General features: G+C 53.1%; 7 protein-coding genes across 7 annotated transcripts; 2 read left to right on the top strand and 5 right to left on the bottom strand.

The window, feature by feature from the left end:
- Positions 1-100: 100 nt before the first annotated feature.
- On the top strand, positions 101-2,247 carry Z520_06349 (uncharacterized protein; the record flags this gene model as incomplete). The annotated part of the gene is made up of 2 exons (XM_016776850.1): positions 101-414; positions 474-2,247. 2 exons carry the CDS (start codon positions 101-103, stop codon positions 2,245-2,247), a joined length of 2,088 nt encoding a protein of 695 aa, XP_016632392.1.
- Positions 2,248-4,218: 1,971 nt separating this feature from the next.
- On the bottom strand, positions 4,219-5,056 carry Z520_06348 (uncharacterized protein; the record flags this gene model as incomplete). Its single annotated transcript, XM_016776849.1, has 2 exons — positions 4,219-4,741; positions 4,911-5,056. The coding sequence occupies 2 exons, from the start codon at positions 5,054-5,056 to the stop codon at positions 4,219-4,221; spliced, it is 669 nt and encodes a 222-aa protein (XP_016632391.1).
- A 545-nt stretch (positions 5,057-5,601) lies between these two features.
- Z520_06347 (uncharacterized protein) lies at positions 5,602-6,684 on the bottom strand (the record flags this gene model as incomplete). Its single annotated transcript, XM_016776848.1, has 1 exon — positions 5,602-6,684. One exon carries the CDS (start codon positions 6,682-6,684, stop codon positions 5,602-5,604), a length of 1,083 nt encoding a protein of 360 aa, XP_016632390.1.
- A 1,115-nt stretch (positions 6,685-7,799) lies between these two features.
- Z520_06346 (uncharacterized protein) lies at positions 7,800-9,438 on the top strand (the record flags this gene model as incomplete). The annotated part of the gene is made up of 2 exons (XM_016776847.1): positions 7,800-7,965; positions 8,021-9,438. 2 exons carry the CDS (start codon positions 7,800-7,802, stop codon positions 9,436-9,438), a joined length of 1,584 nt encoding a protein of 527 aa, XP_016632389.1.
- Positions 9,439-9,922: 484 nt separating this feature from the next.
- Positions 9,923-10,405, bottom strand: Z520_06345 (uncharacterized protein; the record flags this gene model as incomplete). Its single annotated transcript, XM_016776846.1, has 2 exons — positions 9,923-10,217; positions 10,275-10,405. 2 exons carry the CDS (start codon positions 10,403-10,405, stop codon positions 9,923-9,925), a joined length of 426 nt encoding a protein of 141 aa, XP_016632388.1.
- A 712-nt stretch (positions 10,406-11,117) lies between these two features.
- Positions 11,118-11,884, bottom strand: Z520_06344 (uncharacterized protein; the record flags this gene model as incomplete). Its single annotated transcript, XM_016776845.1, has 2 exons — positions 11,118-11,622; positions 11,763-11,884. The coding sequence occupies 2 exons, from the start codon at positions 11,882-11,884 to the stop codon at positions 11,118-11,120; spliced, it is 627 nt and encodes a 208-aa protein (XP_016632387.1).
- A 3,494-nt stretch (positions 11,885-15,378) lies between these two features.
- Positions 15,379-16,409, bottom strand: Z520_06343 (uncharacterized protein; the record flags this gene model as incomplete). Its single annotated transcript, XM_016776844.1, has 2 exons — positions 15,379-16,178; positions 16,238-16,409. The coding sequence occupies 2 exons, from the start codon at positions 16,407-16,409 to the stop codon at positions 15,379-15,381; spliced, it is 972 nt and encodes a 323-aa protein (XP_016632386.1).
- Between the last annotated feature and the right edge of the window lie 7,849 nt (positions 16,410-24,258).

Genomic DNA, 24,258 nt, shown 5'->3' with positions numbered 1-24,258 from the left:
GCCATGCCAGCGAAGCACAGAGGCTTCCAGCCCAATTCACATTTTCAAATCACCCTCGACCAAGTGTGCTCTGTGCACAGGTCACATTCATGGAACTGCCATGACGAGCCAGCTGGAAACAAGCTGCCAGTCAATCATTGACAAGTTGACCAGTACGCTGGCTCTTGCCCGACAGTCCGCTGCTAATCCGGCCAACCATGCAGAAGAGTCGGGTTTGGGCGACATTTCCAGCTCGGCGGACGACAGCATTATCGGTTTAAAGACCTGGCAGACTTCTCTGCGGCGGCAGGCAGACAGCACAACACCAAGCCCAGTCGCTGAGCGGTACTTGAGGCTCATCTCGGAGCAGGCTGATGTGATCGGGGGTGAGGTTGCAAGATACACCCACGCTCCAAGTGACCAGCGGCATGAATGGTAAGACCTTCGGAGTCCAGCACTCAGAATCGGAGAACTAGCCTCTAAGACCTCGTCAGGAAGCCATCACAAGGGTTTGAAAGGGCGCGAATGGAAATAAAAGCCTTAATTGGGGAACTACATACGGTCACCATCCCTGCTGCTGATTCTACGAGGACGCAGCGAGAGCAAATAGCTCGAGACGCCAACCAGCAGGTCACCGTGCTGGAAGAGTTGACACAATGGTTCGTAGAGCGACTGAGATCTAGTAGCCTGCCGCAGCAACGAGTTGCGACTTTCGCACATCAGCCTACAACTGCTGGCCAGCTCAAAATTGGCAGCCTGTTGTTTCTATGGAAGGAGATTCCTACTGTTGACGGCTTGACAAAGTCAAACATCGCCAGCGGACCACACGATGGCATCCCGATCGAAAGTTCACACGTGGACAAGGCCAAGATGGTGCTTGAAGCATTCTGTGAGGCGTGGAAAGTCCTCACTCCAAAGATAGAGGACCAAGGGAAATTCGAGGATTTCAAGAACATGGCCAGGATTGCAACGATATTGAACCACTTGCCCAACGGCCCAATTTACTTTGATCGATTCTTACAGCGAAGATGGAATGACGATCTCATTCCCTTCGACACGACCAAGTTGAATATTATCTTCTCCGGAGCAGCCGACGCACCACGAGTTGGTGATCTTTTCCGCGACCAACAGTGCCGCGCCAGGTGGAAAGAATGGCCTGAGGGGACACACATTACCTTTCGGGCTCTCGAGCCTTTGCCGCTGAAACACGAGGAAATTTACTCACGCGATGGATCCTACAGCGTTGTCGACAAGGTGCGAGACCTCACGTGTCAATCATCTGCGCCTCGATTCTACGCCAGAAAATGTCAGAAAGCGACCACTGCGTCGCGCGAGCACCTAGTAAATGAAGTGGCGACGTTGAAGAGGTTGAAACACCATCACATTCTGCGATACGTCAAGTCTTACGAAAGAGGCAATGACGAGTTCGCCTTTTTGGCAACACCGGCCGCCGACTGGTGCCTTCTTAGTTTGCTCAACCAGTATTGCCGGAATTCTTACGACCGTGCGAAACTCAAGCCGATATTGCTTAGGACTTTCGGTTGCATCAGTCTCGGGTTGGACTACCTACATAACGAAGCAGCGACAAGGCATCGCGACATCAAACCTGACAATATTCTGTATCATGACCATCGTTACTACATTGCGGACTTTGGGCTTGCCTACCACTTCAACCCCGAACTCGGAAGTGGCACTCTCGGTCCCTTCCAATCCACCGAATACTATCGGGCTCCTGAGAACGACAGCATAACTCAACCTCACGGGAGGTCAACAGACGTGTTTTCTCTAGGCTGCACGTTCTTGGAAATATTGAGCGCAATGATCCAGACCGGAACAACCGAAATACGGGCTTTGCGAATCTATGCCGATCATCTCGACGAGGTGAGCAAGTGGGTTGAGACTGCTTCCTTACAAGAAAGGGGAAGGGACGAGCCGTTCAGGAGCCTGCTGATGCTTGCTGGCAAGATGGTCTCGCGAGACACCAAGCAGAGGCCCACCATCCGAGCAGTCATTGCCGAGCTTCAGGGTATCAGTGGGAAATTCAAGCAACCTCTGTTCTGTGACGAGTGCGCAATGCACTTGCCAGCAGAGTTGGGGATGAAAGGTCAAGCCGCTGGAGTACACCTAGAGGTCGAGAGTGTTAACAGCGCACAGAGCGGGCACAGCAGCAAGCTGAGTCGCAAGAGCGTAAGGAGTTTCCTCAAAGCGCAGAAAAACAAGCTGCACAATGCTTTGACGAAAATCAGTCACCGAGAAGAACGCGACTGACGAGGTGCCCACCTTTGGAACTTGCCAAAGCCTCTCCGCGACCTGTATGAGGCAAGATGGGTTGATGGGCGTGGCGGCACACATGGAATGCGCACACCCTGAAAGCCAGGGACACCCAAGGGAGGGGCTTGGGATTGCTTACGATATGATAGCCAGCACTCGCGGAGTCGCTGGCGAATCGACACGCTCACATCCTCGAGTAATTCTGCCGCCGAAACATCGGCCAAGCAGTCACAACGAAGGCCAGCCCCAAGCAAAGAGTGTCTCGGCTGTGCAAATGCCGAAAGAGGGATGTATCCAATAGTCATCTCCATGCCAGGATATCCTGGCTTGTGCAGACTGGCAGACTGGCAGACTTCTTCAGCCGTGCTGAGTGAGGGGGGCCTCTGGCGCCCTAGTCGCATTGATCATTTTCAGCCTCACGGTGGACTAGGAAGCATTTCCAGCAAGGCGCATCCGAACGAGCCGCACCTACCATTCAAGCAGGCCCCCTCCGTGTGCTCGACGAGCTTGTGATAGAAAGATGGTCATTTTGACACAAGCAAGGCGCTAGGGAGGGTTGCAGAAGACGCCTTTGACGAGTTGCCCATGCATACACCCTTGCATACCTCGAGAGCATAATCATTCGAATTAACTTCTGCCTAACTCGCGCCTAACCCCGGCGGAAGGTAAGGCCCGAGTCGAACTCTATTGTCAAACAATACTACATGTAGATACCCAACTAAAAGCAGAGCCGCTTCTTTTACTTTTCCTGGAATGGGAAGGGGGTCTTCACAAGAGCACGGTCATAGACGCTGTGAAGCAATGCAGAGCAAAAATCCCACCCATTGCCGAAGAAGGGGGTTTCTGTCCTGTTATAGTGTACGAATAACAAAAATAATCATAATTACCCATGCAAAGAATGGGGATGCCAAAGGAGCAAGGCTATCGGTTGTCCAGATGCTACAGAGGCTCTGCTCATCAAGGGCCAACGACATAGGGTACCTAGCCGTGCTCGCCTTAACCACAACTAGGCGGAGTTTGGGAGGTGGCCTTAACTAATCGTGGGCAACCGTTTAACTAAATCTTGCCTCCAAGCCAGGTAAAGAGAGGCCCTTCCAACAAATCGCTACCAATAAGAGCGAGGACCCGGCAGACTTTCCCTGGCCGGACAGAAGCGGCGAGGCAGGGCTGTGGTCCGCGGAATATCTGTTTCTCCGTTTCAAAGAACAACCACACCCTGCATTCCTTTAGCATGATTCATTAATACACCCCAGACACCGATCATGAACCCTCCCTTCTCTCCAGCTTTTTAATGGGTTCGACAAGCAGCCAAATGAAGCTGCTGCTTGACTGGCTGACGGATCGTCCTGGGCCATTTTCAGCGCCGGATGGGCCAATGACAGGAAAGGAAAGAAAGACTATAAAGTGCATCGCGAGGAGGAGTGGACCACTTTGATTCGGGGGAATGGTCAAAACTTTTCATCAGCTGCCGCTAGTTCCAGCAATCTCTATCTCTCCCCCACCCATACGAGTGTGAGAACGGATGTGGTGGGTATGTGAGTCTATGTCTCTCTATCCACTCTGGTCCGGGTTCAAACTTTGTAAGCTCTCTCGACCATGGCTCTTGCCCTCTGGCATCAAAAAACTTTTCGATGCCCTGGCGCCGACTCCGGTGTCGGGAAATGGGACTTTTATTTCCCCCTTGCTTTCCAATCTTGGACCCAAAACGCTTTGTGAAATTCACTAGCTCAATTTCTCCCATACACTCTCTCTGTATCCAAGCACGAAAGTGAGTATGTGCCCTTAGCCTCGCATTTGGCCCCCCGATAGAAGAGATGAAGAAAGAAAGAAAGAAACGATTCGCCCTCCTAGGAGGAAAACCGTGGTAAACATGACAATTTTTGGGGCTTGAATTTTCCGTTCCACCACCCCGGGTGAGGGGGATTGAAGAAAAAGAAGCAAATCGGATTTGGCGAAGACCCCGCTCAATCAAGCCTCCTTCTCGACCTTGATAGTGGTGTTTTCGGCGCGAGTCTCATCCCCCGTCTCGTCGCTGCCATTGCCATTGCTCTTCGCGTCCGTCTTTGCGCTCTTCTCCTCGCCTGGCGCGGCCTCGTTGACCTGGCTGTCGTCTTCTTCGGCATCTTCTTCTTCTTCCGTCTTGATGAATGCTTCGCTCTTCATTTTCTTCTTCGTCGCGCCACCCTTCTTCTTCTTAGCACTTGGCGCTGCGTTGGCTGGAGCTGCTGCCGCTGTTGCTGTTTCATCCTCGTCCCCGTCTGGTGATGGTGCGGGAGACTTGCGCTTGCGAGATTTCGTGCCAGTCTGCTTCTTGGCGCGCTTGGGAGGTTTGACATCTTGGTCGTCTGCGTTGGTGGCTGCAGTGGGGGCAGGAGAAGGAGGCATCGCGGCGCCAGCGACCCCGTTGCCCACTCCAGCGTTCGGGATGGTGACTTTGTTGTTCTCGAACTTGAGGCCATTGTTGTCGACGATTGATTTGAAGCGCGCGGCCCTGCGCCAGATTTGATATCTTGTCAGTAAGGGATCCATTCGATTCTTGTAGGAGAGAGGGGGGGAAAGAGAGGGAGAGAGAGAGAGTGTGTGTGTGTGTGTGTTTTGTGGGGGAGACGGGAGAAAGTGAGGTGAGTTGAGAGAAAAAGCACGGGTAAATCAAAACATACGCATTCCTCCCATAAGCGATCCCATTCTCCTTGGCCACTTCATTCCAATCCGTCTTGACCTGTTCGCAATGCTTGAGCACGCTCAAGAGGAATCGGAAATTCGGGTCGCCCACACCGCTTGCTGCAGGCCCAACTCGTGGAGGCATTGCGACCTGGGCTGTGGGGGAAAGAAGGTTCTGAAAAAGGGGGAACTCGAGGGAATGCAAAAGAGTCAATGGAGGGAAGAAGTAGCTAAAACGAAAGCGATGGGAGAAGGAGAGAAGTCACGACAAGGCAGGGGGAGAAGATGGGCGGATTGAAATAGTCTGTGAGATCTTTGGAACGGGCGCGCGTCACCGTGTTGACCGTGCGATGTGAATGGGCGGCGTCACTCGTTGCCTGTGCGATGTGAATGAGCGGCGTCACTGTGTTGTATATGCGATGTAAATGACGCGCGCACAAGAAGCAAAGGGAATGTGAGAGAGAAATGAACGGGCGTCGTCTGCATTGACTTTGCGATGTGAATGGAGAGTATATAAAAACAAAGGGAGAGGGAGAGCAAAGTGAGGGACGTCGACCGAAGGGACACCCAGAGGATATTGATATTGAGTCTGGTCGGTAAATGAGAAGAACACACTGGATGACAATGAGAACAGATTGAGCTGTCTCTTTCTTTCTGCCGCGGGTGCACGCTGGCTGTTTGATATTCCTTTCACTCCGGAGTCCAGTAGTTTTGGTCCGAGACCTTTACTGTATCGAACTTGTACTCGCCCGTCTGCCTGCCCCTGGGGTCCTGGAAGCCTTTCTCCGTCTGCAGCAGATACAGGTTCGGATCCTGGGTCATGTTGAGGTAGAAGGGCACATCCAGGCTGTTGAGATCCCCTTCGACCCATTCGACCCCGGCGGTGGAGATGCCCTCCCATTCGCGCTCGACCTTGTCCTTGACGGCGAGGGGCAGCTTGGTGGTCATGGGACACTGGTACCACTGCGCAAAGTAGTCAATGGCCAGCATGATGCGGTGCTTGTCGCTCTTGTTGGGCATGCCCGCGTGCCAGAGCCGCAGGTCGCGGAAGCAGATGCTGCCCTTGCGCACCTTGGGCTGCACGGGCGGCTTGACCTTGGCCTGCTTCTGGATGTACTCTTTCTTGATCCAGCCTCGCTCCGGGAACGCCTGTTGGTCCTTCTGCGGGTAGGCGTTGTGCGTGCCGCACCACACCTCCGTCACGCCGTTGCTCTCGTCCGAGTCCTGGAGGTAGATGTTCATGACAAGCCCGAATGGGATCACGGGCCAGTCGTGGCTGACATCGCTGTGCACGGCCTGGCGGCCCGTGCCACCCGGGCAGGCGACGTTGCTGTTGATGAAGCGAAGCTCCGGTTTGGGTCCGAGCAGATTTTCCACCACGTGGATCATATGGGGATTCGCGTAGAAGTCGCGGTCCAGATACTCGGGTTCAAGCGGTGGGATTTGGCTGACATTGCCCGTGGCAGCACCCTGGTTCCAGTGCATGTGCTTCTTCTGGAGGAACTCGACGTTGTCTTTCACCATCCGGTTGTACAAGCGGTCAACCAGCTCGTCGGGGATGGCATTCTCCAGCACCACGAACCCGTCTCGATGGAAATACTTGAGGCATTCTTGCAGGGTCTCTGGCCGCGTCTTCCCCGAATGAAGCTCCTCATCCGTCAGACGGATCACCACGGGATTGTCGCCGTGCTTCTCAACGTCGGTGATCAAGGCGCCGTCAACATATCTCGGCGTCGTTGATGCTGGCGGATCGATTATTGCTGAAGGGGCCATAGTGGACTTTGCTTAGCCAGTCGGTGAAGTAATATCAGAACCTGACAGAGCAGAGACGGTAGCGCAATGAGGGCAATGACAGCTTCCTCTCTCCACGTCTTGTTTCTTGAATTCAATGCCCGAGGTTCAAGAGCGTCAATCCCTTAATCAATGTGGCTCAGGTCGGACTTCCTCCCAATATCGGATTCCCCTAATTGGCCGCCGGTAGAAGCGGCACGCTGTGACACCGACTCGTTTCCGACAGTAGTTGATATGATTGACAGCCACATCTCCCGAGTTACACGCTGCATTAAGGTCGAGTCGGTTGTTAGCTTCCGGTTGATAATATCCATTTAGGCTAATGGGGTGGCCATACCTCTTCGCTGAAGGGAACATGAGTCTCTCCACAGTGCCATACCCCTCGTTTCCCGAGCCCCAAGATAACCCCAATATCGACTTCCATATCGAGCATTATCAACCAGAATTGAATGATTACCCCAAATTCTCAAAAGAACCAGTCGGGGCCATAGCCTATGTCAAGCTATGTCAAGGGTTCCGCTGTCTCATTTGCCGGTAGCCGAGCACTAGGACTAACTCAGGGTAATAAATCGCACGGCTTGCATAGATCGGAATGTGACCGCGCGGGATGATCGACCATACCTACTACTGCTTTGCGATAGATCGTCTGAGCTCTAGCGGGATTGCTGTTACTCTGGAGTCATTGCTACCAATCAGCAGCTGGGTTTTCCATGGACAGGGCGCAAAAGTTGGAACTCGCCTTGTGACCTCTTCGTCGTGCGTTTCTGCATTTCCTCCAGGGCAAAAGCGATAGAGCTTTTCTCCAATGCGACACCGTCCCGACACATCCCCTGTCACCTGGAGCCTTGATGTTTCCATATTCCCACGAACTGCATCTGGGATGTTCCCCGAATCTGCAGATATCCTCGGGTAGCAGTTTGTGGGAATTCATGTGTACCCAGTGTTTCCCCGGACTGTGCCCCGGGCGTTTCCCCCAGATGTCTCCTCAGCGGAGCCGCTGGTCAGAAGGGATACAAAAGCATAGGCAAAGACCGTGAACTTCGTTGGTGCCCACGTACCTCTCCCTCTCCTGGCTGCTCCTCGTATCCTCTGCCATCATGTTCAGTCTCTTCTCCCAAGTCCCCAAAACCCAGACCTTGGTCGTAGGAGGCCAGGAGTATCCGGAGGTGAAATGGTGGAAGCACAAATCTCTCATTCACCTGCATTTGCTGTGCGCAATTTTGCTGCTGTCCTCAGCCACGAACGGCTATGATGGATCCATGAGTATGTCGTCTTCTCCGACTTGCGGGCAAACCAAGGCGCGCTGACCATGAGAAAGTGAACGGTCTGCAAACTCTGAGCTATTGGCAGGACAAGTTCCACCACCCTTCTGTTTCCACACTCGGGCTCCTGAATGCCATCTTCTCAGTCGGACAAGTCGTTGGCCTACCTCTCGTGCCCTTTTTGGCGGACCACATTGGCCGCAAGTGGACCATCTTGTTCGGAAGCTCCTTGATCTTCCTGGGCGTCATACTGCAGACAGTGTCCATCAACATTGGCATGTTCATTGCTGCTCGTTTCATCATCGGACTCGGAATCGTGTATACCCAGAGTTGCTCTCCGATGCTCATTACCGAACTGTCTCACCCTCAATATCGTGCGAGGCTGACGACAATTTACAACACTCTGTGGTATCTGGGCTCCATTATCGCCAGTTGGACAACGTACGGCACGCTCAAGATGCAGAGTCAGTGGTCGTGGAAGCTGCCTAGCATATTGCAGGCATTCCCATCGGTGATCCAACTCTTCTTGATCTGGCTCGTTCCCGAAAGTCCCCGGTATCATATCGTCAAAGGCCGCCACGAAGCAGCCAAAAAGATATTTCAGCGCTTCCACGGCCCTGCTTCTGGCCAGGAGTTTGTCGAGAGCGAATATCGCGAAGTGCTGGAAACCATGGCGCTGGAAAAGGAATTTGCTAGCCGTGGCATTTCCGAGCTCTGGGCGACCAAAGGCAATCGGCATCGCCTGCTTATTGTCGTCAGCGCGGGCATCTTCAGCCAAACGGCAGGTTCGGGGATCGTCTCGTATTACATCTTCCTCGTCTTGTCGCAGATTGGCATCACGGACTCCAACTCGCAGCTAATCTTGAACGGCTGTTTGACTATTTTCAACATGGTCATTGCCACGGGGATGGCTTTTGCGGTGGACAAACTCGGCCGTCGCCCTCTTTACCTGACAGCAACCTTTGGCATGTGCATTGCCATGACGGGCTGGACAATTGCCAGTCAACAGCAACAAGCCCACGGAACGACGGCCGCGGGTCGCGCGGTGATTGCACTCATCTTCATCTTCATGTTTTTCTACAACCTCGCCTGGTCCGGCCTGCTGATCGGATATGTCGTGGAGATCTCGCCCTTCTATCTGCGGTCGCGGTATCTTACCGTCATGCTGCTCAGCGTGGCTGCAGGGCTGTTCTTCTCCAACTATGTCAACCCGGTGGCGCTCGAGAACATCCACTGGAAGTACTATCTGTGCTACATCTTCTGGTTGGCATTCCAGTCCGTGGTCGTGTACTTCTTCTACATCGAGACAAAGGGCCACAGCCTGGAGACGATAGCCATCTGTTTTGACGGAGAAGATGCGAAGATCGGGGGCGACGCGGCCACGGCGAAGGGACGGGAGCTGCTCGAAAAGTTGGAGCACAATGACAGCAAGGCTGTGGAGACGCACGTTGAGCAAGTAAAATCCATGGACTAGACTTGCGCTTAGAAGGGTGTATACCTAGGTAGGTAGGTAGGTACTGATTAGAAAGGGTGCTGCGCGTGGGCGACGGGGGAGAAGGAGAAAATGAAGCGAGTTTAGAGTTGACTTCGGGGTTTAATTAGCGAGCCTGGGCAGCTGGGCATTCTTCGGCTTCTCTAAAGCAGCAGCACCACCGTTCTAGATGAGGAAGGCATCACAAGTCTCCACATCAATACGAACCTTGGAAGTTGTGGAAGTTGTAACTTTTGTTGGGGCTGAGCCCATCGTGGGCTATTTGTCGCTACCTGGACTGTATTTGATCTGTTGGATGATTTGAGCACCCGACTCCAAGCTCAAGCCCCAATGATACCGCCGTCTGATCGAGCACAGAGACTCCTCCAGCCCGAACAGTTTATTCCCAAGTTGTCCTGTAAGATGTGGAAGCTTCGGATCAGAGAATGGAAATGTTGCACAGTCCCTTCTTGACCGCCTGAGATGGTCATCCATTAATTGTCTCTTGGTCTTCGTCCTTGACTTCGGCCTTAATGCTTTCCGTTTCGTCCTCTGCGTCATCCTCGGAGTCCGCTTCTTCGACCTTTGGCTGCATGGCCTTCTTCTTCGGCGTGGCTTTAGCCTTCTTGGCTGTTGAGTTTTCCTCGCTGTCCTCCTCGTCCTTTGCCTTGCGTTTTCGAGACGTGGTAGCCTTGGCAGGAGACGCTGAAGCTGGTTGACGGCCTTTGCCACCCCCGCCCGCAAGACCCCATTTCTTCATAATACCCCAGTGTCGATGGTAGCTGTCATGGTTAGTGAGATTGCTTGGATCTGATGCAACAGCTGAAAGTGGAACCTACCATGCGTTGCCGCTCTTCGCTCCTGTCTCCTTCGCGACTTCTTCGAAGTTGACCTTGGGCTTGCCCTCCGCGTGTTTCAGACATGTCATGATAAACGTGAAGTCGTCGACGGTTTGGTTGGTGGGGGCCATTTTGCTGGCATTAATCAGTCGATGTTATTAAGAAAAGCAGGAGAAGGAGAGATCGGGGAAGATGCCAGTGCAGCTGGGACTAACCTGTGGAACTGTTGGAGGAGAGAAAACGAGGTGTAATGCTTGCTATGTCGACACTGAATGGTCTATTGGCTTGGCAAGGAAAAGGCAAAGGATGGAACGTTTTGAACAAGAAAAAGACAAGATGTAGAAGAAGGAAAAAAAGGAACTTTGATGGGCGAAGGGGAAAGAGTTAAATAACACAGGGCACTATTTGCGAGCATGCCTCCATGCACCTGAAATGATGACCTACTGGGGACATGAGACGAGAAAAGCTCATGGAAATTTCACTTCTCGAGTCAAGTTTGGTGGAATTACCCTCGAATCACAGAGAAACACTCAAGGAAAGGTGAGGTTCGATCAGTTCATTTCGCTTTCCTCTCCAAGGTTGAGAGTGAGAATGCTACCTCAGCTCGTTTGGGGAATGCTATCACAAGCTCCATGCCTTCTGGTATTCAGTAGAAGAGTCGTTCACCCAATAATCACTCTTCTACAGTGCCAATGTGCCAACGTCGTGACTGTCCCATGTTCATCGTTGTGCGCCAATGTCGCAGTTCTCTTCAACGCCGATCCATGATCACCAACTTGAGGGACTGGAGATCCAAGAAACACTCGGGGTATCTGCATGATAGCTCCAAGACTGCTTGTCTCATTAATTGGCATCCTGGCATGGCACTGTGTCAGCCTTCGCAATTGACACAGCAGCTTCAACCATCTTCGCTGTGGGAATATCGCTCCTCACCACAATCTGTGGGGCCCTAAAGGCGTCCTTGCCCGGCGTCGCTTCATCATCACCCAAGCTGCCATCATCAAGAGTCGCGGAGTTGACCTTCTTCTTGCCTTTGCCCTTGGATTTCTTCGCGGTGGTTGTAGCGACATCGGCCTCCTTGTCGTTGTCAGAACCTTCAGCGAGCTTGGCGGCGTTCTTCTTGGTTGCTTTGCCACGAGCCTTCTTCTTGGGAGGTTCGTTGCCAGCTTCTTCAGATGTACTTCCACCCTCGGCCTTGACACTGTGCTCAGGCGGAGCGGTTTTCTTAGAAGGGGCTTTGCGCTTGACACCTGCAGCGGGAGTAGCTTTTGGCTCGGCTTTGTCGTCTTTGGTGTTCCACCCGGCACCCTCCTCCTCAAGCTGCTTCATAATAGCACGATACTTGTTGCTATCGAGCACATGTATTAGTACACTCAGACATTTCGCAACAGCAAACGAACGTTTGGCTGTCGGGGTTGAAGGGTGGCAGATAGACAAGCAGTCGTAGGACCTTCAAGGTGAAACCCAAAGGGAATTAGGAAAACTTACGCAGCTCCGCCCTTGCTCATCTTGAGTTCACTCGCCAGTTTCTCGAAGTCGACAACGACCTTCTCTTTGGCATACTTGATGCAAGCGGCCAGGAAGACCTCGTTACCAGTAGTTGGACTCATTGCGACAGGATGGCTCTCTCGGATTGGAGACGTTTGGCAGATGAGACCAAGGAGTTGAGAGACCAGGAACTTAGAAAACGTCTAGACAGTGGATGGAGAGATGGTCAGTAAGCTTGCTTGAAGGATTTGAGGAGGACAAACAGCCGTACCGGTTATCTGAGGATGTCTTGTGAGGACAATCAAAGATGGGGAAGTTCGATGGAGGTGAGGTCCAGGCAAGGTGGAAGAAAAATTCAAGGCAGGTCTGTTGATGGAAAAGTGACCGTGCCGTGCGAATTTTCGCTTAGTCGCTCGAAAATTCACATGGCAAGACATGCTAGAGATTGAAGAAGCCATCCGTGGACAAAGGTTCGGCATCAGAATGACCCTTCGACAATGCGAAGAAAGCAAACCGCCTTACGCTGGCTCCTAGAACCGAAAGAAGCATATTGGGGATCCGGAACCGCCTCTCACCATTTTCGACAACCTAGACTGTGAGAACACACTTTGTTCATGGGTTATGAGATCTCAGTTGCTTTCTTGAATCATTCAGCACCGTGGTGCGCGAAAAAAGAGTCCTCAAAGCCTTGTTGCACCTTCAGCGCCTTGTTCCTTTGCGGCAACTGGCAGAAAGGAAACCTCTTCCCAGCCTTATATGTTGCCATTGTCGACAGCATTACCAAACAATCTTCCGGTAGTTCTTCTCTTCGCCACCTTTGTCTGCAGAATACGCCTTTCAAAGGACTTTGAGGCAGGCAACACTCCGTTACTCACATTGCCAGCCTCAAGGACAACGCGGAGGCATTGATAGCGGTAAATGGTTTCTCCCACACAACATTCTGTCCTCACACAGCTGACTCTCTGCGGCGCTGTTGATGGTCTCCGAGAAGAGCCCCTCGTCATGCAGGTACGTCAGCCAGAAATGATTCCCCCGTCCGTCAACGCTCGAGAGACTATTCCCCGGCGATACGATCAAACCGCTCTGTAAAGATGCAGGGAGCGGCTGAAATGACGATGCTGCTGGCACAGTGTCGGACGAAGCAAAGAGACCATCATACCCCAAGCCTGGAGGTGAAAGTCGCATTCTCCTCTGGAGTCAATATGGATGCCTTAACGAGAAAAGCATGTCCCAATAGCTCCGCGACTCCCAACATCTGCTCCGAAGATTGGCAGCGGAGCCCCGATCATTTCGTGGACGACCTACCGTGATGGGGGAACATTTGCGCAATCCCCGTTGCGTTCCAAGTTGGGCATTTCTTTGAGCTGCAGCCCGGTGGTGCACCCTCTTGGCCAGCCAAGGTAGTATCGTGCACCTCCCTGACAGAGTCCGGAGTGAGAGACTTCGCAACCTCAGTCGCAGACTGTGGCGATCTGCATGGCTCGAGGGCTTGAAGCTGCACGAAGCAAACGGTCCCAACATGGTGCAGCTTCACTAGACAGGACTCCGAACATTACGCCGGTGGTACAACCCTGTCCCTAGCGGTGGTCGCGCCCAGCACAGAGAATATTGGCACGACACCGAACGCGGTGATGGTCTCCGTGACTCAAGAAGACGACGATGGCTTTACTGGGTTGTCGGCATCTCAAACGCATCAGTTCAATGTAAGAGATGACTTCCCCCATGCAAGGGGCCTCCGCTGCTTGCAGAGTTCATGGCGCTGTGCTGTGCATTCGTTCATTTTACCAGATGCGGCGTCCAAGACATGCACTTGTGGTACTGCCAGCATGTCCACGCGAGCTTGGAGCTCGTACCCAAGAAGTCGGTCCAGAAGCCACATCCGAGGAAAAGGCTCCCGGGGAGGAAGCGAGATTCTACCTCGTGGCCAGCAAGGTTTCGAGGAGCGATCCCTGCGTCATGCACGACTTTAGCGTGGTTGAAACTCGGGGCACTTCGGGGCAACCAGAAAGGGACAGTACGAGGTTCCTAGATTGTAATCTTGGGAGAATGTGGTGTGAGAACAACCTTTTTGGGGGGGTGGTCAGAGCTCGGAGCTTGGGATGCTCGCTTGCTGGGAAGCGAGCTGAAGTGACGGCAGTTGGAAGGTGAGTCTGATTTATCTGACCCTCCTGACGCTCTGACTCGCTGACTGGCTGACTCGACGACTCGGCGGGCCTGGCCTTGGTCGCCATCGCCAACTAGAGCTTCAGAGTTTCTTTCCTCCACGTGGCTCATCGGAGACGCCGGCAGTGTGGCTTGCGCATTAGCATCAAGACTATCGGAAACCCACGTGGACTCGATGTCAGCCCCGAAAACGTCGCTTAGACTCAGGAGACTCCACGCCCGCCCGTCGCTGCCAATCGACGGGTTACAAGATGCGGTGGGTGTTGACATGACATGCTGCCGGCTTGGATGGCGCTTGAGCCACATTCTCGGTAGCTCTGCTCCGAAATCATGGTGGCCAGATGCGACACTGAATGGGCTCCAAAGAGGAAAAGGCTCGCCCAAGGAAAGGGTTGGAACCAGCTGGCCCAACAAATGGGCGGCAGCGGTCTAGACCATCTCGCTTGCCTTGTCCCACCGCTCTGACGTTGTGGTCATCTCGATTGGCGAAGCTGCTCGATTCTGGCATGCAGCTAGAACATGTTGTGGCACTTCAATGGTGTCAAATCTTGTGTGACCTTGCCTAGGGGTGCCTAGGAAGGATCCAGCACGCTGGGACGTGACGGAAAGTATCGTGTCAGAGAAACCTAGACAATGCGACAGATCGAACAGGTACGAGTATGAGAGGGTTTGACGGTAATACCAGCATTGTCAATCATCCAATATTGTACAGGTTAATTGCTATCCTCCAGTCACCATGTGACGGGGCGCATGTGTGTTCGCCCCAGAAATGTACATACGCATAGTGGTCATCATCTATGCTTCTGCTCCAAGAAACCCTTCCCACATATGCGTTTTCTGTGTAAGCCCGCGATCGCACTGCCATAGAATCCTCTTTAGCGATGTCACCATCGAACGAGGGGTGTGAGAGACAGAGAGTATGGTCATGACCTATCCATTACTCTGTAGGCTGGATGCGCGAAGCTAACAAGAAATGCTGTCTCTGTGAAAAGATATGGTTTTTGCGTTTCCAACTGCTAACGCCTGATCCCAGCCATGCTGACATGCTTCATCCTTCAAGCATGTCCGTACTGATCCTTTTCCGCCTTCCCTGAAACCCATCGCTTGAACGCAGAAGACTCAAAAACACACACATGAGATGTTGGAAAGTAGGAAGACAAGAAGACGGAAGAGCTGCTGCCCGTTGCCGTCCCAGAACCAGATAGAAGACACTGTGAGAGTTCCTTGCGATCAGGATGTGTAGGAGGGTGGGGAATGCTGCCAACCAACCTTGTGCTGTAAAGGTCGCAAAATAGAAAATCGCACGGTCTGCTCTTCAAGAATTCTCCTACTTCCCCGAGAAAGGCGCTAGAAGGGAAGGCTGAAGGCGTACGCCGCGATTCGCCGTAGGTAGTGTGGACTCTCTTCGAGTTGAAAATGCACCTCGTAAACGGCCTTCCTGGTATCGTGACACTCAGTAGCTTGCCCGCGCCGAGGACGCTCTTGCTGCTGCAGGTTCACCTCCATGGCATCCTTTCTCGTGCCGTTTCATGTTACTTCTGACGCTGAAATATTTCCCACACCCGTCGTATTTGCAACGATAAGGCTTTTCCCCCGTGTGTGAGTAAGTGTGAATCTTCAATGAGCTCGGCCTGGAGAACGGTTTGTGGCATGTTGGACATATGTAGCGCTCGTGGTTGTGAGGGTATGAGTTGTGAATAGAGGGGTAGTAGCGAGGAAGCTGCCACGCCGGCGCCGCCGAATGGTCCATTGTTGGCATGCCGATACCGGGAATGGGGCCAGGGAAGTCGGTTGGCAGAGGTCGTTGCTGAGAAAGCCCATTGTATCCCGGAACCTCTGCTGGACGAGGCTCGATTGAAGGGGCAGCTGCTTGGGGCCTCGGCGGCTGGTCTGGTTGCACAACTTCAGCTGCGAGTCTTGGAAGATGCGAAGATGGCCATGAGGTCGAATCAGCCGACGAGGGATATGTAGTAGCTGATTCAGTCACTGGAGGACAAGCAGATGGCCGTTGAGCATAAAACTCAGGATTCGAGCTTTGATGAAAATTGCTCCGGTTGGCGGCTGAGCTGGGCGAAGTGTTGGTGGGAGAGGGTCGGGGTAAGTCGAATCTTGACGGCGGCGGTAATTCTGGTGTCGGTGGAGGAAGACTTCGGGGGCTTCCTGATAGTCTCGGTCTTTCTGGGCTTATTCCATGTCCATGTGAGCCTCCAGAAATCCTTCGAGAGTCACCGAATGTTGGAGAGGAGGCATTTCCTGGCGAAAGTCAGAATTCGTCTTTCCGGTTTCTAAGATCAGATGATAGGAGCGCATACCTTTTTCAGACTGCTCCGTGACTGCTTCGATGAGACTGGAGATTGAAGGTAGTGAAGGCCTGAATTTGTTGGTCTGATCCATAGCCGCTGAAGCCAGAAGTACGGCTGGCGATGGCAGAGGGTTCTGCAGATGGTGATTGAAGTGGTAAGGTGGAAGCAATGCCAATGCCATAGCACAGGCAAGATGTCGGCAAAGGGGCCTGTGGCAGACTTATTGTGTTCGAAATCTGTGATCCAACCCCGTCGACGGAGTATGCAATGCCAGCGAGTACTGTGACGCTGATTGAACGACAAGAAAGATCCACGACTATTCTTTCAGGTTTTCTGAAGGAAGAACTGGATGACTGGTACAAAGCGGAGTCTGCGTAGGCTTTCCTTTGCTCGGCTCGAGGGTCGAAGGATGGTGTAATGGGGGTCGTCCACACAAGATCGAGATAGGATTGGGATCTACAAGTCCTTGCCTGCCTGGCACCGTGGATGGTAGGTACACTGATGACAGTAGAGATGATCGTTGTCTACTCGCGGGGAGGGTTACAAAAGACGGAGGAAGGAAGATATTGGCTGATGAAGGATCAGGAAAAGGTTGGTCGGTGGGAATCAGGGTGGTGACGTTGCAGTGGGAGCGAAGCAAACAGCCCAGGGTATTTTCCAAGGACTGGATCGTCTGTCCGCGAGCAAATCGACGAACAGCTCGCTTGTGTTGTAAAAGGGATACTAAGGCAAGCGACAGTGTCGGAGAGGGCGGGCGGTCCTTGGAGAGGGCCACAATAACGATGAGCAGGGCGCTTCCGGAGCCGAGGGGTACGGTAGGTGAAGATCGACGAGAACAGGACGGGGGATTGAATGTATTTTTCGTTTCGGTGGTTTCCAGTGAGTGATTGGGAGGTACTGGGAGGGTCGGCTGGCCACGGGCTATTTCACTCCACTGATCCAAGGCAGTGGCCTGAAGGGATATCTTGTCCTGCGTCCACCTAGCACCGGTGCCTGGTTTGGCAACCTGAAGGCGTACGATGTGCGGGCTTGGGTGAAGATCAAAAGTGGGCGGAAAGTGAGTTTAAAGCCACAGTAGGCGTAGGAGTGGGATGGATGAGCGGCCACAGGCCTGGGGAGTGGGTATTCGGGGCCGTCAAGACCAGCAAGACCAGGTCTCCATTATACCATGGCGACTGCTGACCGTTTCCGGACTCGGAGGGTGCATGGGAGCACGACCGTCGTCACCTGTATGGCTGTGGATTGCTGGGCCTCCTCGTGTGGGTGGTGCGTGCGTAGTAAACTCCCGAAAAAGCCCAACCTGGCCCAAGAACGGCTGAGGTGGCGTCACTGGCGCACCTGGGGGAGACGGCTTGGTGAGCTAAGATTGAGAGAAGGATGGTCCTGCGCGGCAGGCAAGGTGGTGAGCGAGTGAAATCAACCCAGTCTCAGAGAAAGCATACAGTAGTGTCGAGTGTAGCTCTGGCGAAAGGACGGGTTGGTGTCTGGTCGAGTCGGGATGGTAGTACTGTGCAAGTCGAAGAAGGGGATCCTGGTAGGGAGGGAAAATGGAATGGCGTGAATCGACTCACCAGCAACCGACTGCACGACAGCAGCACGGGGGATGATCAGCGATACCGGGGTTGGGAATACAAGTGCTCCATCCATGTAATACGCTGGCGCAGGCATTTATTTTGGGGGGAGGAGAGCATTCGAGGCCAATTCGGAACGGCGCCGAAGGAATCACTAAGGGAGGGGGAGAAAGAGTGGGAAGGGTGGCTTTCTTTAGCAAACTTCCCGAGATCCATCAAGAGAAACAGGTTGGATTCCATCCACAATCACGAGTTGTGCAACAATGTATTACTCGGTCCGTAGGTACAGTCCTGTAAGTTCCAAGTTGTTGCTGTCATGGCAGGAGGTCCAATGGCAGGCTTTGCAGAACACAGGGCAGTTTGGGTAAAAAGCCAATGTAGCAAGTGTCCTCGGTACAAGGAAGTATCTTTGTTTATTCCTTAAGCGAGAGAGGCTGCCCAACAGGAAACAGAGGCAGGCCTTAGGGTCATGTTGTGCTTTCCCTGAACGGCTCGAGGTTCGCGGGCACAAAAAGCAAAATAGAGCTGGACACAAACCGCTCCCAGAGATCTCCCGGGGTTCGCGCCCAGGCTGAGGCCCCTGGGGTGGATGGTGGTAGGTGGTGGTGGCCCTGGTGGGTGCCGAACCACGATCAAAATCGATCAGACGATCAAGCGGCAAACCATTAGTCTCGAGCTAGCGAGTGGAGGTGCCTTTTCCAGGGACCGGGGGCCCTGCTGGTGGCCACTTACTGGTCAAGCACATGGGCATGGGTCCCTAGGTATGGGCATGGGCATGAGAACGAGCAATGGGCTCTGCAGCGAGGCCCAGACTAGCCTGAGGGAGGCTAAACCCTGGCCCAGAGGCCTGCCAAGGGCGACGAAGCCCCTTTGGTCTTGTGTCACTTCGATGCGATTAGATAACGGTTGCCTCGTTCTCCCTCACCTTACCTACCGTAAACCCTGTTGCTCGCAAGGTTGCGATGCGATTACCACTGTACGAGCTTCTCGTATTCCAGCTTGCAAGGCTGCCCTGAACCAAACCTAGGCTTTCCAACACTTGCTCCCTCCATGGGAAATGAGAAAGTGGCACTCTGAAACCGTGCAGCAAAGGACATGGGACTTTGTCAACTACCTACTTCTTCACACCCCCATCTGCCCGCCCTGACCAGCGACTGTCCCTGGCATTCGAGCCAAAACCAATCATCATTTCCGAAGCTTTCCGTGGAAAGGGGGATTGCCATTTACAGAACCATGTGCTTGGACTCCGCACACCAGGTACACGCTCGATCCTGCCGAAGACAAGTACTGACTGGAAGGCAAACATTCTTTCTCGTACCGAGTACAAGTACCGCCTCCGTCTCTCTCGCTCATTATTTGCCCTTTTTCCTTCACGAGATGTCTGAAAATGACCTTTACCCAGTTTCCCTCGGATTCAGTAGGGTGAGCAAGACGCCCAAAAAAAATCCATCAAAGCGCTGGCAGTGTCGACATGGACCATCTGGAAACACACCGCATCAGGCTTCCGAAGGACTCGCTTAAAGAGTCCTGATCACCCAGTCCAATGAGCTTCAATCGGAGATTATGCGCATAAAGACACTCTAGTGCCTCGCCTTGGACTGACTCGCTTATTGATGACCTGGTCCAACGCTGCCAATGAAGAAACATCTGGTGTCTTTACATACACACTAAGAGCTTGCCCTGGTATCCTTGCATCGCGCGTCGCTTTGCACGCTGGAGAGATCTGCACCATGACAGAAAAAGAGACTTACCTACCGTTCCGCTGGCCATCCCCAGTGTTTGCGCTCCGGGATGCCACCGAGTGCCGTCCCATACTCAACGCGGCCTCAAATCGGCTATTGTTTCAGAGCTACGAATATAGAGAGGAGGGAGGTAAGCAACAAGCAAGAGCAGCTAGCTACATAGCCGTCTCCCATCTTTGGCAAGCAGGTCATTTGTGTTCTCTTCTGTTCATCCCCCATGTTCATTTTTTCCTTGGCGGATGGGTGGGCAATGGCCCCCCTGATGGTTCCGAAGCAGCGGCGTCATTCGGGGTGTCATCCAATCAAGCTTGCCAGTGGAGGTCAGGATCCTGGTCGTCGCCAGCCACGCGGTGTCGATCGTGTTGCACATGGGGGCCATAGAGCTGTTTGATCATCACCAAGTGACCTCCTCGTCATTTCCCATGCAGCTCCCGAACGGTGACCTTCCTGATACGGCCGGCTATCACTGCACAGGAATTTATTCCCTGTCGCTCTCCTCTGTCTCAGCACCTCCACCACGCGACGCGGTTAAAATCTGCGATCGCTTGCGGGGCACTCTGTCCTTGCCCTGGGCGGACCACGGTGTGAATGCGAGATGAAAAGGACACATCCCCTTGCGCTCCGCCTTCTCACCGGCGGTTTGAGGTTTGCGTTCGTCGCCCAACGGTATCTATCGGAATAGAAAATCGCCGTGCAACGTGGGAAAGCCACGCGAGATGTTCAAATCAAACCTAGGCTGCACACCTACTGCCGCCCCTGGTAGCCCCATGCTATTATTATTATTGCGACCGGATGCCTGTCTCAGCGCGCACAATATTGCCCCGATTGCCAAAAGGGGAGGTGTTGGGTGAAATCAACATCGAATTTACGAGGCATGTTGCACAGAAGAACAAGGCCTGCAGGAGGCTTTGTCAGCGCCTGCACCCTGCTTCTTCTTACCTACATAGGTACCTAGGTGGTCTAGATTCAACGAACACTGTTTCCGCGGACTCGGCGGGTACTGCAAATGACACACCGACGCACCGCCGTTAGAGTGGTGCTGATAGAAAGGCACAAAGACAATGGCTTCTGGGTCGGCAACCAACGCCTCAAAGCATATGGACGGTACGGTCAGGACTCAGGACGGGGAACAAACGGTCAAGCCCTCAAAAAGCCCCTAACAAGCCCCTTTAGGCGAACAGTACGTACCTACCTAAGGTAGGTTGGGCTTGTTGGGCACCCTTGGACCTATCTCTTCCTTCTTCGCCCTCAATCCTCACAACGACCACGTGGCAACTAAGTCTCGTGTAACATGGTTGTCCTGTCCTCGTACATCTGGTTTGCTTCAGACTTTCCCCAAATCAATCTTGATACAAGCTAACAAGCGCTATGCGGACGATCTTGATTTCTTCCCAGGAATCCTTTGCCCCGGAGACCGTTTTCTCCGAATTCGTCAAATCCTCGTATTGCCTCGAATATTCCGCAGACCTAGACACAAGAGTGTTGGATTAACTTCTGCATTGCGGGTAGAACGGGTGCAATTGCTACCTAGGTAATACTTCCAGAACGACTCTAGACAATTCCTGATAACTGTGGCCTGTGATCTGTGATCTGTGTTGTGACTTAGGTAGTTAGAGTCACAGGATAGAATTGCATCCGAAGATCATCTACTCAGGCCTCCCCTTCCGTCAAAAACGGATCTGAGATCAGCCATGTGGGTTGTTGTTGTGTTCTGTTCCTCCTTTGTTCAAAAATCCACAACTGGCCAACTAGAAGCTGGTCTGACAGCCCCAGTCTAATCTGAAAGCGCTCTTTTCTCACCTCTGCGATCGACGTTCAGGGTCACTGACTCGACGCAACTCCCGTGGGTGTTGGACAGTCTAGGCAAGACTAGGAAAGGACTGCGAGATCCCCAGAGTCTGTTGCCCAGGAACTCGAAGAAGAGGGCGTCAATACGAAGGCCACTCTCACCCACACCTTCTCGGTGGCGGGCGATCCTACTAATGCTCCAGCCAGGTGTAGCAACCTCAACTGCCATTCGAAACGAAGTGCCATGATCGCCAGGTACGGAAGCCCCCTTCATGACATGATCAACGGGGTACCCATACGAGGTACCGAAGTAACAGAACCGTCAACATTATGGTTTTGCTATGTGGGTGAGTTGCGCTCCCTAATGCTACTCGTACGATTACCTATGCACTCCATGTCCAATGCCATCCCGGGTGATCCCCCTCAAGCTTGTTTGCTGAGCACAGCTCGCCTCGGCAGCCGGATTGGGGGCCAGAGTGGTTCTAAGAATTATGATGGATCATCAAGACCCGACTCGGAATCCACACCAGAATAATTGGGAGCTTTCTCGACTGTTTTCTGACAAAAGTCGCGTACCGGACTACCTAGGTAGGTTTGGACCATATTTCAGGCTTGCCTGAAACCAGCCTTCTAGAAGCGAAATGTTCCGAGCTTCGTGGAGCCCCGACAAGCGCTGGCGCTCAGGAGAAGCCGAAGATTTATGGGCTAATATTTTAGCTGTGCCCTTCTGTGCCCTTCTGTTGCCGGAGGACTGACTGCTCGAACCGGTCGAACGCGATGTTTTGGATTTTCAGCAACAATTCCCCGTCATGGAGAGCTTTTGGTCAAGCCCTTGCTGCACCTGGGGTTACAGCACGAGGGACTTGAAGATCCTTCCGAGAGCAAGCGCTGAGAGCAAACCTGTGCATGTCGGTCTCAGACCGTCGTGGTCATCACTAGGTACTGCACCTTTTTTGTTTCGTGGGTCCTTCTCACTTTCCAACCCTAGGCGCCCGCTTGTTTGTTCAATGGCTTTGCTCTCATCTAGTAGGGAGCCTGAATCCTTTTCAACTTCACAGGCACGTACAGAGGACCGGGTTCTGGATGCATACTTTTGTCAATGAACCTTGTATTCAGTTACTAGTCATTGCGCCTTTCCTCATGCAGGTCACTCCTTCAAGTGACAGGTCACGAATCCTGGCAAGTTCCTGTGATCAAGCGCCTCAAGGCTCAAGCAGCTAGGGAATCCGTCACCAAGCTAAGACGTGATGGACAAGGCCGTTCAAGCCAGCCGGGATTCATTCCCCGCTAACATTTCCACGTGGCAGCCATCCCTGGGACGGTTGCTCTTCTGGTTCCACTTTCTGTGAGTAGAAGCTCCCCTGATCATCCTCAAAGCCAGCCTTCCCAGCCTAGAAAACTGAGCACGCCATCCTTCTCCCACCCCAAGAAGCAGAAAGACTTCTGATATCCACCTCTTAACCCGGTTCGAGACCTGTTCAGTGTTGAATCCGCTTGGCTTGCTTTAGCACCTCTGTTGCTCATTTTCTACTAGGCTCAGTGAGGTCAAGACACATGAGTACCGGTGCCAAGTGGAGGGCCTGTCTTCACAGAGCCGCTTGTGTCCCCCTTTGAATCCCGCTGTGATCTGCGACAGGGCCACGCAGCCAGCTAGAGGCCTGTTATTGTCAACAATCAGGCCACATATATATATGATTTCTTTATGTCAAACTTGTTCAAACCTCTGCACAGACCAGATGGATGATACAAGGACCTACAGCCACTGAAACAAGGCGTTTCCGACTGAGCATAGGCCTGTCACTACAAATGCTCATTTCGATCACCTGCAGGCCAAATCCAAGCTTACCGGGACCGATTCCTTCCAGGCTGACATGGCTAAACGGAGTCCACTCCCATCGGCTGGCGATTAGCAAGCGTGCCCAGGCCTCAGAATCGCACCCTTGCGGTCTCACGAAATCCCCTCCTCAACCAATTCGGTTAGTGCAGCCATGGCGGCTCTCCATGTCATGTTAGAAGCCCGAAATCCCCGGGTCCCCGAAAACTTCACCTCAGAGCACATTGTCTGGCAGGAATAACCGTGAGACGGGAGGAGGTGAGAACTGCATTGTGGGCCTCTTCGCTCGACCGATCCAACTCTCCCCCTCAACCTTGACCAGCCCCGGTCTGGTTTGACGTACAGAATTTCCCAGAAGCATGCATCCAAAGCCGAGATGAAATTTCGCATCCTGTCGAGGCTCCCAGGTGTTGGCCGTGGCTGGCTGACTGAAGGCGCCGGCAGCCGCGCGAAAAGATCATCCTCGTCAATGGAGGCTGGTGGGCATTGTGTTGGGTGATTGTACGAGTAGCAAACCGTGATGTCTTTGACGAAACCGTCCAATGAAGGGAGGGTCCTGCTTCATCTCCAGAGACTTGAAGCGCCGCAGAGTTCGCTCCATTGCCCGCACACTTCAAGACGCTTCCCGGGTCACTTGAGGAAGACGACCAGATTTGTTTTTCATACGAGCATGGCTGGTTAAGGGGAAATACGAGCAGTGCATGCAGCCGTCACCGACGATCAACCGTGACGATCTGCGGCAATGCAGTGCCAACAAATAGCCATAACCCAGAACAATAGCGGCTTACCGTTACGGAGTACAGGCCACGCAGATCCACGCCAGCTCCAACCAGGCTGGGTGTGTCCCGACTCCCGGGTGATGATCATCTATGCTCTTCCATCATGGAAGCCGCTCGGGGTAAACTGCCTGCGATTTTGATGATGGGCGTCTTGACTCCCAAGTTCGCAAGGCAGCGGGCCCGGCCCTCACACCTACCACACCCGTAACGACTACTCGTATTTGACCTTCCTGATCGACTATCTTGCGACGGGATCTTCATGTGCCTTAATCATCAGGGAGCCCCATGACTCGACGTCTTCCATTAAGCAACGTGG

Source organism: Fonsecaea multimorphosa (genome assembly GCF_000836435.1).
Source record: "Fonsecaea multimorphosa CBS 102226 unplaced genomic scaffold supercont1.11, whole genome shotgun sequence".
In the NCBI taxonomy this organism is placed as follows: domain Eukaryota; kingdom Fungi; phylum Ascomycota; class Eurotiomycetes; order Chaetothyriales; family Herpotrichiellaceae; genus Fonsecaea; species Fonsecaea multimorphosa.
This window is presented reverse-complemented; position numbering and strand designations above follow the sequence as displayed.